This window comes from Linderina pennispora (genome assembly GCF_002104995.1).
Source record: "Linderina pennispora strain ATCC 12442 chromosome Unknown DL89scaffold_2, whole genome shotgun sequence".
NCBI lineage: Eukaryota > Fungi > Kickxellomycota > Kickxellomycetes > Kickxellales > Kickxellaceae > Linderina > Linderina pennispora.
The window spans coordinates 1,591,469-1,603,014 of record NW_024468250.1 but is presented as its reverse complement, the minus strand read 5'-3'; the positions used below and the strand labels follow the sequence as shown (position 1 = coordinate 1,603,014).

Below are 11,546 nucleotides of genomic sequence, written 5' to 3'. Positions count from 1 at the left end.
ACACATGCGGATTGAAAAGGGCATATTTATCGGACTAAATGTGCGCGGGCTATTTGTGTGTGGGAGCAGGGTGCAGCCCAGCCACAGCCAGAACTCTCCCGCCGAAAAACAGCGCATATATCCCAGGCCGATGATGCATATACCAATCACACGATCAGATTCCCTGATTACACTGTACAGCCAATCGGAGCGAGCCAGACCTCTGCCTTGCAGAGAATGAGCTCAGCTCTGCGAGGGCGCCGTGTTGACACAGCGACAGCCAGGGCAGTCGTCACTCTGCATTCCACCACTCGTAAAGTCTATTGTTTCCTATTCCTGCAAGCTAAATGATGGCAACCACAGCTGCGAAATCATCGGCGGATGCGTGCTACACGCTCATTCACCCGAGCCTGGATGTTGAAATTCCGAACCTGCAGACGCTCCGGCGCAACCTCGAGCGCGGCACTGACGAAATCAAGCGCGAGGCCCTGCAGCAGGTCATTGCCGGGACAATCCAGGGCGAAAACTACGAGCAGCTGCTCATGCACATTATTCCGGTTTGTGATGCCGACACGCAACAAGTCGCTAAAGAAGCTGCTCCTGTTCTACTGGGAGGTGTGCCCAAAGTACTCAGCCGACGGGACCCTGAAGCATGAGACGATTCTGATCTGTAACGCGCTCCTCAACGATCTGCAGCACCCGAACGAGTTCATCCGGGGAGCCACACTGCGGTTCCTGTGCAAGCTGCGCGAAGCAGAGCTGCTGGAGCCCCTCGTTGGCCCGACCCGCGAGAACCTCGAGCACCGGCACGCGTACGTGCGCAAGAACGCAGTGATGGCGATCTCGTCCATCTACCGCTGCCTGCCGCACCTGGTACCGGATGCACCTGAGCTCATCTACTCGTTCCTGGTGGCCGAGGCCGATATGACATGCCGCAGAAACGCGCTGACAATGCTGACGGCATGCGCACCCGAGGTGGCTGTGCAGTGGCTCAAGGAGAACGTGCAGCTGGTAGCCAGCTTTGACGAGCTGCTACAGTTGGCGGTGGTCGACCTGATCCGCCGCGCATCGCGCGAGTTCCCCAGCGACAAGGCGCTGTTCATTCGCTGTATCTTTGAGCTCCTAGGCGCCACATCCAACTCTGTCAAGTACGATGCCGCGACGACGCTGGTGAGCCTGACTGCCAACCCGGCGGCCATCAAGGGTGCTGCTGCGTGCTACATCACACTGGTGGCCAAGGAGTCGGATAACAACGTCAAGCTGATCGTGCTTGAGCGCCTGGACCAGCTGCGCATGCGCCACGAGGGCATCCTGGACGATCTGGTCATGGACCTGCTCCGCGTGCTGACCAGCCCCGACCTGGATGTGCGACGCAAGGCCCTGAACATCGTGATGAACCTGACGTCACGGCGCAACATCAACGAGGTCGTGGCGGTGCTCAAGAAGGAGCTCGGCAAGACTGCAGACAACAGCGACGACGATAAGTCGTCGGAGTACCGCCTGCTGCTGATTCAGACCATCCACCAGTGCGCTGGGCAGTTCCCCGAAGTCGCTGCTGACGTGGTTGATCTGTTCCTCGACTCGATTGCCGAGTTTGGCGCCACGTCGGCGACAGATGCCATTGTGTTTGTTCGCGAGGTGGCCGAGAAGTTCCCGGACCTGCGCCAGAGCATCGTGCAGAACCTGGTGCATGCCTTCCTGGACTTCAAGACAGGCAAGGTTATCCGCGGCGCCCTGTGGATCCTGGGTGAATATGCCGAGTCGGCCGACGAGATCCGCGATGTGTGGACCTAAGCTGCGTGAGGCCATCGGAGAGCTTCCGCTGCTGGCTGCTGAGCAGCGTGAGCTCGATGGGCTGTCGAACCCCGATGGCGCCGAGTCGACAGAGTCACGGCCTGCTGCCGCGCCGTCTGCGTCGCGTCGCATCCTGCCCGACGGCACATACGCGACCGAGTCGTCGCTGACGGCAGCAGCAGCCCCCAGCAGCTCGTCGCTGAAGTTCGACTCCAAGCCTCCCTCTGCGTGCAGTTCTGCTGCACAGCGACTTCTTCACCGGAACCGTCCTGGCCAGCACCCTGGCCAAGCTTGTTCTGCGGTTCAGGCAAGCTGAGCCAGCCCGACGACCAGGTCAACTCGCTGCGGGCCGAGGCCGTGCTGATCATGGCCGGCATTATCCGCATTGGCCAGTCGACCTTCGTTGCAACGCCGATCGACCGAGGACTCGTACGACCGGGTCCTTTCGTGCATCCGTGCCCTGGAGTACATGGACACAGACTCGGAGGTGCTGACTGATGCGTTTATCAGCGACACCCAGAGTGCGTTCTCGCGCCTCGTCAGCGGCGAAGCCAAGCGTGCGGCTGAGGAGAAGAAGAAGGACAGCAAGGACACGGCCGTGCAGGTCGACGACTCGATCTCGTTCCGTCTGCTGGCGAAAGAAAACGGTCGATGACGATTCCGACTCGCTGAAGCGCGACATTGAGCTGGCCACCGGCGAGGCTGAGAGCCGTGCGTCGGTTTCCAAGCTCGACAATGTGGTGCAAGCTCACGGGCTTCTCCGACGCGGTGTATGCCGAGGCCTACGTCAGCGTCAACCAGTACGACATCCTGCTGGACATCATGGTGGTCAACCAGACCAACACCACGCTGCGCAACCTGTCGATTGAGTTCTCGACCCTGGGCGATCTGAAGCTGGTCGAGAAGCCGATGTCATACAACGTTGCGCCCTTCTCGTTCTCGAGCGTCAAGGCCAACATCAAGGTGTCGTCGACCGAGACTGGTGTGATCTTTGGCACCATCGTCTACGACGGGCCGGGTGTTCGGCGACAATCACTGCATTGTGCTCAACGACATCCACGTCGACATCATGGAGTACATCCGCCCGTCACGCTGCGACGAGGCTCAGTTCCATTCCATGTGGACTGAGTTTGAGTGGGAGAACAAGGTCAACATGTCGACCACTGCTGCCGCGGCTGCCAGCATGGACCTGAGGGCGTACTTGAAGCACATCATGAAGGCAACCAACATGGCATGCCTGACGCCCGAGAATGCGCTGGAGGGCGACTGCGGGTTCCTGTCGGCCAACCTGTACGCTAGGTCGATCTTTGGCGAGGACGCACTGGCCAACATCTCGATCGAGAAGCCGTCGGAGGACGCTCCGATTACCGGCCACATCCGCATTCGCGCAAAGACCCAGGGCATTGCCCTGAGCCTGGGCGACAAGATTTCGGCTGCCAAGGTCTCGCTGCAAGAGTAAACCTTTCTAGCTCCATCATTTTTCCCAATACTCAACCTCGTTGAAATTCCTGCTGGCTCTAAAAAAAACCCAACCGCCAGCGTGTTAAGGCCGCTCCCGACTTTCCTTTTTCTCCACTCTCCCCTCCTAGACATTTTATTCAACTCCTGACAGCCTTCTTCAATTCCCCTTTCCATTTCTTGCAAGTAAAGCCTCTGTTGCATTGCTCTATATATTACCTCCCCTCTACGAAACTCGATTCTGTCAGCGATGGGAGAACAGCATCTCCGGACCGATTTGCTAGCGCGCCTAAAGTCCCAGTAAGCGTCATGTTCGCCTCCCAGTCGGGCGAAGGCTGTTCTTAAGCGACAGCAGTGCACTTATTTCATTCCCAACACACCCTTTTCTCAGTGTAGCAATGCAAAGGAGCGGGCAGCAGCTACCAAAATTCTACAGAGACAGGTACGTGTCACGCACACAAACAGGTGCAACCGGGGATTAGGTGCTTTGGTGTTTCAAATGGGTTCACTCGACTAAACATGAAAAATCGCAATTTGGCATTTAGCTCCAAGACACAGAGGCAACCACGAAACATGGCAACCAGGGCACCATCTACACAGAGCTGAATACTACAATGGTGGCTCTCCTTCGATCGTCGGACTCGTCGGACCGCCTAGCATGCACGGCCATTCTCTCTGCGCTTGTGGACATGGAGACGCTCGAGGAAGCCCAGAAGACACGCATGGCGATGCAGCTCAAGTCGCTTCTAAACGGCACTGACCTGGCGGTGAGCCAGGAGGCGGTGAAAATCTACAGCAGGCTAATCAACAAGCGGTGGGCCATGGTCAGCTCCTCAATGGAAGCCGAGGTCAAGCGCAGCCTCGAGTGGCTGGGCAACGAGCGCAACGACGTGCGCCGCATGACTGCAGTGCTGATTCTCGAAGCATCCTGCAAGAGCGCGCCCTCGGCCATGTATTCGTACGCGTACAAGGTTCTGACAGCGCTGACCCCACAGCTGCGTGACCACAGGTCCGAGATGCGTGTGGCCGCTGCGCGTGCCCTTGGCTCCTGCCTGGTGCTGATCTCCAGTCGCGATACCGCTGTCAAGAACCAGTGGTACAACTACCTATACGAGGAGATGGGTCAGGGCCAGCCAGTCAAACAACGTTGAGGTGAACCATGCGGCACTGCTGATCTGCCAGGAGCTGATTGAGCACGGCAGTATGTTTATGAGAGCACACTTTGGCGATATCAGCGAGCTGGTAATGCGCCTCAAGGACCAGCGCGACCAGGTGGTGCGCCGCAGTGCAATCGCCATGCTTCCGGTGTTGGCGCGGTACAGCCCAGGCGACTTTGTAAAGTACACGGTCAACGGAGAGTCGCTGATGGCGAGAGCATGCAACTTCCTTATTACCCTGGCGCGCAGCAATGATCCGGGACCGGAGTGTTGCATTTGCTGCCCTCGGAAACGTCGCGTTGAACTGCAAGGCCGAGTTCAGGCCGTACATCGAGCACACGACGAGGGCAATCAGAGACGTGCTCATCCAGCGGTACAAGTCGGGAGTGCCGCCGTCGACTACCGACGAGACATCGGTTGCAGTGCTTGAGACAATCGCAAGGCTCGCCCAGGCCATGGGACCGGCGATGACACGGTACCTGCGCGAGCTCTTGGATCTCATGTTCACAACTGGCTTGAGCACAGCGCTGTGCGACTCGCTGGCGATCATCGCGACCGAAGTCAGCCAGCTGGCGAGAGCCATCCAGGACCGGCTGCTGGATATGGTCTCGATTATCCTGGTTGGTGTTCCGTTCAGACCGACGCAGCCAGGCATAGATACGTTCGAGGCGCGCATGGGGTCGATGTCGCTGCACTATTCGGCATCGGCGAACCCGGCGAATGAGCCAGCACCAGGTGTCCAGTAGCAGCAGCGGCGGTGTCTAGCCGCGGCGACCCGACGTCGCTGGTTGTATCTGCTGCCACCAACACCAATGTCACGCCTGATGTGCTCGTCCTGGCACTCAACACGCTCAGCAGCTTTGATTTCAGCCAGGAGAACCTGTCAGAGTTTGTGCGCAACGATGTGCTGCAGTACCTGACCAACTCGTATCCAGAGGTGCGCATGGCGGCGATCAACGCGGTGTCGCACATTGTCCTGTCTGACCCGCTCTACCAGATGCTGGCCGGTGCTGGCGTCGAGGTCGCCAGCGAGGTGGTCCAGCGACTGATCACGGCAGCGGTTCACCGATATTGAGGCCGATGTGCGGCTCATGGCGGTCCGGATGCTTGAGCAAGGAAGCTGCTTTGACTTCCACATGGGCAAGGCACAGAACATCCAGAGCTTGTTTCTGCTGCTCAACGACGAGGTCTTCGAGGTTCGGCTTAAGGTTCTGGCTGTGATCGGGCGCCTGGCAAACATGAACCCTGCCCACGTTATGCCGTCGCTGCGCCGCATGGTCGTCCAGCTGCTCACCGAGCTTGAGTACGCACACAGCAACGCCGAGCGCGAGGAGTGCATCGAGCTGCTGATGATGCTGGTCAGCTCGGCGGAGAACTGGGTGCGGCCTTATGTCGGCGACATCTTCAAGACCATCTTGCCGCGCATGGACGATGCGTCTCCGCAGCTGTCGAGCAAGTTTTTGGATACGGTAGCCGCATTGGCGCGCGTCGGGGGCAGCGACCTGGTGCCGCATCTGGACCGGCTGTTGGCCAGCATAATCCAGGCGCTGGGCGACCAGTCGAGCTCGCAGAAGCGGCTGTCGGCACTCAAGGCCCTTAGCAACTGCGCAACGTTCTGCGGCTTGGTGATCACGCCATTCGTGGACCAGCCGACACTATTCAGCACGCTGATCGGCATGCTGAAATCAGACCCGAACGAGACCGTCCAGCTTGAGGTGCTGCGTGTCATCGGCGCCCTTGGAGCCATTGACCCGCACAAATACACCAACGGACAGTCGGCATCGTCTAGCAGCAGCAACTTGACGGCGGGCACAGTGACGAAGAAGTCGAGCAGGAAGAAGTCGGGCAAACACGGCAAGAGACATGGCGGTGGCGGCCCAGCACCCAACGTTATGGAGACGTTCGTCGACGACAAGTCAAACGAGATGCTGGACGGCGATCTGCCGCTTAGCTCGTACGGAACCACGTTCAGCAACGACTCGTACTACGCGACAGTGTCGGTTGGCGCGCTGCTGCGGATTCTCGATGACCCAGCAGATGCGACATTCCATAGACAGGCGGCACAGGCGCTGATCTCGATGTTCGGTCCACTGCAGAACAGCTGCCAGCCGTACCTGGCTAGCGTCGTCCCAGCGATTCTGAAGGCGATGGACGCAGCGCCAGCAGACCAGGCCCAGTTCTACATCGAGAACCTGGGTTTGATCGTGGCAATCGCAAAGGAGCTAGTCAGACCGTACATTGAGCCTGTCTTCGAGCTGTTTGAGCCCGGGGTCCCAATCAGCGCCCACCAGCAGACCGCCACCATTGGCCTGATCGAAGTGCTTGCCGAGGCGCTGTCTGGAGACTTTGGCCGGCATATCTCGACGGTGCTGCCGTTCTTAATCACTGTCATCGACAACGACAAGAACGACTCGCGGCACACCACTCAGCGAGCGCTGCACGCTCTGCGCATTCTGAGCCCCAGCCTGGATGGCTACCTGTTTCTGGTCATGCCGCGGCTCATTGCGCTGCTTGACCCGTCTTGTCAGCCCTTGACCGTCGTCGAGGGAACTCTGGAGACCATATCGTCGGTTGTGTCGTCGGTCAACTGCCGCAGCTTCGCGTCGCGCATCGTGCTGACGCTGGTGCGGCTGCTGCAGCGCACGCCGTCGCAGACCCTGCAGACAGCGGTTATGGACACGTTCTGCGCCATGATGCAGCAGCTGCAGGACGATTTTACGCTCTACATGCCGACGATCAACGCGACGATGCAGACGTGTGGGATCGTCCATCACGAGGACTACGGGCAGTACTCGCGACTGCTGTTTTCTGGCCGGCTGATCCCCAAGGACCCGCAGCGTGTACAGCCGATGCTGCAGGTCGAGGGATCGCAGCCCGAGGCGCCGCTCGGTCAGGCAGCAGACAGCAGCCGCCGCCTCCGGATCAACGTCATCTCGCTGCGCCGGGCGTGGAGCACAACGCAGCAGCGCGTCACCAAGGAGGACTGGCTCGGCTGGCTCAACCAGTTCGGCGTCGAGCTGCTCCAGCAGTCACCGTCGCCGGCGCTGCGCGCATGCTCAAACCTGGCCTTCAAGCACCCGCGGCTCAACAGCGACCTGTTCAACGCCGCGTTCGTCTCGTGCTGGACCGAGCTGACTGGTCAGTACCAGCAGGAGATCATCACGGCGCTACAAGACGTCGCATCGAACGAGAAGGTGCCGGCGGACATCCTGCAGACGATCCTGAGCCTTGCCGAGTACATGGAACGCGACGAGAAGCAGATCCCGATCGATCTGAAGCTGCTGGGCGAGTATGCCGACCGGTGCCATGCGCTCGCGAAGGAGCTGCACTACAAGGAGGCCGAGTGGACGCTGGAAAACAACTACGAGACGGTCGAGAAGCTGATCGAGCTCAATCAGAGCCTCGACCAGCACGACGCGGCGGTTGGCATGCTCAACTATGTGCGCAAGGAGCACCCCGAGTTTGAAGAGAGCGTCGAATGGTACTTCCGTCTGCACCGCTGGGATGAGGCACTGGCGATCGTCAACCGCCAGGAGCACGTGGAGGGCCACTCGTACTCAGTCATCAACATGAAGCTGCGCTGCCTGTACGAGATGTCCGACTGGGACCGGCTCGTGCCTCTCTTTAACCGCGTTTTCCACGAGGGCAATAACCAGATGCACATGGCGGCCGCGAACATCGGCGTCAACATGTCGTGGGCGCTGGGCGACGTTGAGGGTCTCGAAAAGTATACGCCGATCTTGCCCAAGAAGAGTCGCGATCGCACGTTCAGCGAAGCGCTGATTGCGGTCTACCGCAACAAGATCGGCGATGCGGCCGAGGCGATTAAGAGGGCTCGGGGCGAGATGGAGAATGAGTTCGCGTCGCACTTGACCGAGTCGTACAGCCGCGGGTACACGCAGATGTTCCGCTGCCAGATGCTGACTGAGCTCGAGGAGGTCATCGAGTTCAAGGCCGCGCACGATAACCGCGAGCGGCAGATGGCGATTACCAACACCTGGCGGCAGCGGATGCAGGGCGTTCAGCGCGACGTCGGCATGTGGCAGCGGCTGCTGCGGCTGCACAGCATGGTGCTGCGGCCGGTGCTTGATCTGGAGACGTGGATCAAGTTCATCAACCTGTGTCGCAAGGCCGACCAGATGAACATCGCCTAAGCAGGCGATCCGCACACTGGTCAGTGACGAGGCCAAGTACATGGACGAGACGCTGCGCGGTGACCCGGAGACGCTACCGCCGATGCTGGTGCAGCAGGCGCACGAGTATGCCCGGCTGAAGGAGATGAACCGGCAGAAAGGGTTGGTCGGCGATTTCAGCAAGTACGGCGAGGAGTCTGGATCAGGCGCTCGACATATCGATCCGCCAGTCGCAGCAGCCAGCCTTGGTCTACGCGTATCTGAAGTACCAGTGGGCTGACAACCGTCGCCGGGACGCATTCCAGGGCTTGGATACGTTCACCACCGAGTACGCGGCGCAGCTCCGGTTCGATGTGCAGAACCCACACACGTTCATCGACCAGCTGGACGCTGCGACGTCGCTAGTCAACGATCGGAACGCACAGCGGTGATATCGAGCGGGTACGTCTGCTGGCACGCTTCTTCTTCAAGAAGGCCGAGTGGCTCACCAGCATTCAGCAGAATGCGAATCTGGTGCAGGAGGCGAAGAGCAAGGCAGCCCTAGGCGCCGATGACAGCCATTACTTGCCGCAGCGGTTCGACCGGCGCGGATCGGTGAGCAGACGGTCGGGCCGGAGCATGTCGATTTCTGTTGCCGGATTTGCGACTGGTGCGACCAACGGCGCCGCAGAAGGTCACCGGAGGCCGACCGCGACGCAGAGTTCCTGTCGCGGATGAAGGTTGGCCCGATTAACGAGGTGATCCTGAAGTCATACCAGGCGGCGACAGTGCTTGACCGCAAATGGTACAAGGCGTGGCACTCGCTGGCGCTGCGCCATTACTACGAGACGCAGAAGATTGACAGCGAGCTCAGCATCGTGCCAGAGAACGTCATCGAGAAGCATGTGGTGCCGGCGGTCCATGGGTTCTTCCGCGCCATCCAGCTCTCGAAGAGCGATACGACGCTTCAGGACACGCTGCGACTGCTGACGGTGTGGTTCAACTACTCCCAGCACTCGTCGGTTGCGCAGGCGGTGCTGGACGGATTCAACACCGTCTCGATCCGCACCTGGCTGCAGGTGATTCCGCAGATCCTGGCGCGCATCCATATCAAGTCCGAGAGCACGAGCCGGCTGATCCAGCAGCTGCTGGTCGAGGTGGGCAAGTTCCACCCACACGCAATCCTGTTCTCGTTGTACGTAGCGGCGCGCTCGAACCACACGGACCGTAGCCACGCGGCCAAGGATGTGCTGCACAAACTGCACGATCTGACGCCGGAGCTGGTCGAGGAAACCGAGGTCGTCAGCCGCGAGCTGATCCGCGTCACGCTGCTGTTCCCCGAGATGTGCCGCGACGCGCTGGACATCGCGTCCAAGCACTACTACGGCCAAAACGACCCGGTCAGCATGATCAAGGTGCTGAAGCCGTTCCACCAGCGTGCACGCAACCCGGAGACGCTGCGCGAGTACCACTTCGTGCAGATGTTTGCCAACGAGCTTGCAGCTGCCGACGAGTACACGACGCAGTACATGGCTGGTGAACCCGGACGACGCAACGAGGCGCTGATTCAGCAGGCGTGGGAGGCGTACTATGTGATCTTCCGTCGCATTGAGAAGCTGTTCCCGGAGCCGACGTCGCTGGCGCTCAAGGACACGGCACCGACGCTTCTCGAGTGCCGCGATATGCACCTGGCCGTTCCAGGTACGTACGATCCAGACCGGCCACTTGTCCGGATCACGTCGTTCGACCCTGTTGTACATGTATACAACACAAAGCAGCATCCTCGTCGCGTCGGGATTTTCGGCTCTGACGGCAAGGAGTACACGTTTGTGCTCAAGGGTCACGAGGATCTGCGCCAGGACGAGCGCGTTATGCAGCTGTTCGGTCTGATTACGTCGCTGCTGGCCAGGGACCCAGAGACCGCGAGGCGTGCGCTGACAATCGAGCGCTACCCGGTCATTCCGCTGTCATCGAACTCTGGTCTGATTCGGCTTCTACCCGAACTGCGAGACCATGCACGAGGTCATTCGCGACTACCGCGATTCGCACAACCAGCCGCTGAATCTGGAGCAGCGCATGGCGATGCAGTTCTCGCCGAACTGGGAGACGCTGACGGTCATGCAGAAGGTCGAGTCCTTTCGAATATGCACTGTCGAACACACCAGGCAACGACCTGCAGCGCGCGATGTGGTACAAGTCGCCCAATGCCGAGACGTGGCTCGAGCGGCGCACGACGTACACACGCTCGATGGCGGTCATGTCGATTGCCGGCTACATCCTGGGACTCGGTGACAGGCACCCTTCAAACATCATGCTGCACCAGCGCTCGGGCAAGGCTGTGCATATTGACTTTGGCGACTGCTTCGAGATTGCTTCACAGCGCGAAAAGTACCCCGAGACCGGTTCCGTTCAGACTGACCCGCATGGTTGTCATGCCGATGGAGGTCAGCTCGATCGAGGGCTCGTTCAAGTTCACGGCCAACCACACGATGCGCGTGCTGCGTGCGAACCGCGACTCGCTGATGGCTGTACTCGAGGCCTTTGTGTTTGACCCACTGGTGTCGTGGTCGTACATCCAAGACCCGGAGTCGAACACAAACCAGGAAGCGGCCAACGGCACTGGCAATGTTTCAGCGCAGCAGAAGCAGCAAAACCAGGCGCAGCTGAAGAGATGGAACATGGGCCAGGGCGGCAGCAGCAATGCGATCGAGGGCGGCAGCCGGCCCGATGAGAAGGTGACGAGGGCCGGCAAGACCAAGATGGCCGACTTTGCTGGTCTCGATGACAAGGGGTGGCAGGTCGGAAACCCAAAGGCCAAGGCCATCGTCAACCGGATCTCGAGCAAGCTGCTTGGCACCGATTTCGACCCGAACGTACAGCTGACCGTGGCCGCGCAGATCGACAAACTGATCCAGCAGGCAACGTCATCGGAGAACCTGGCTGTGCTGTATCCAGGATGGGTCCCGCTGTGGTAGACGACGGTGCCTTAGTCATACGGGATTCTTCATTACATATCAATAAACTGTTTCACATGAATTGCAGGTAG

At 59.7% G+C, this 11,546-nt stretch overlaps 2 protein-coding genes across 2 annotated transcripts; both read left to right on the top strand.

Annotated features, from left to right (window-relative positions):
• Positions 1-329: 329 nt before the first annotated feature.
• DL89DRAFT_274142 (Coatomer, beta subunit) lies at positions 330-3,232 on the top strand (the record flags this gene model as incomplete). The annotated part of the gene is given in 9 exon segments (XM_040889146.1): positions 330-536; positions 562-1,726; positions 1,794-2,001; positions 2,021-2,066; positions 2,107-2,175; positions 2,198-2,377; positions 2,415-2,492; positions 2,521-2,793; positions 2,849-3,232. The coding sequence occupies 9 exon segments, from the start codon at positions 330-332 to the stop codon at positions 3,230-3,232; spliced, it is 2,610 nt and encodes an 869-aa protein (XP_040746689.1).
• Positions 3,233-3,845: 613 nt separating this feature from the next.
• DL89DRAFT_291039 (ARM repeat-containing protein) lies at positions 3,846-11,475 on the top strand (the record flags this gene model as incomplete). Its single annotated transcript, XM_040890156.1, has 12 exons — positions 3,846-4,367; positions 4,414-4,589; positions 4,657-5,130; positions 5,154-5,409; positions 5,447-8,508; positions 8,567-8,687; positions 8,728-8,925; positions 8,960-9,141; positions 9,192-10,455; positions 10,511-10,627; positions 10,680-10,907; positions 10,945-11,475. 12 exons carry the CDS (start codon positions 3,846-3,848, stop codon positions 11,473-11,475), a joined length of 7,131 nt encoding a protein of 2,376 aa, XP_040746688.1.
• Between the last annotated feature and the right edge of the window lie 71 nt (positions 11,476-11,546).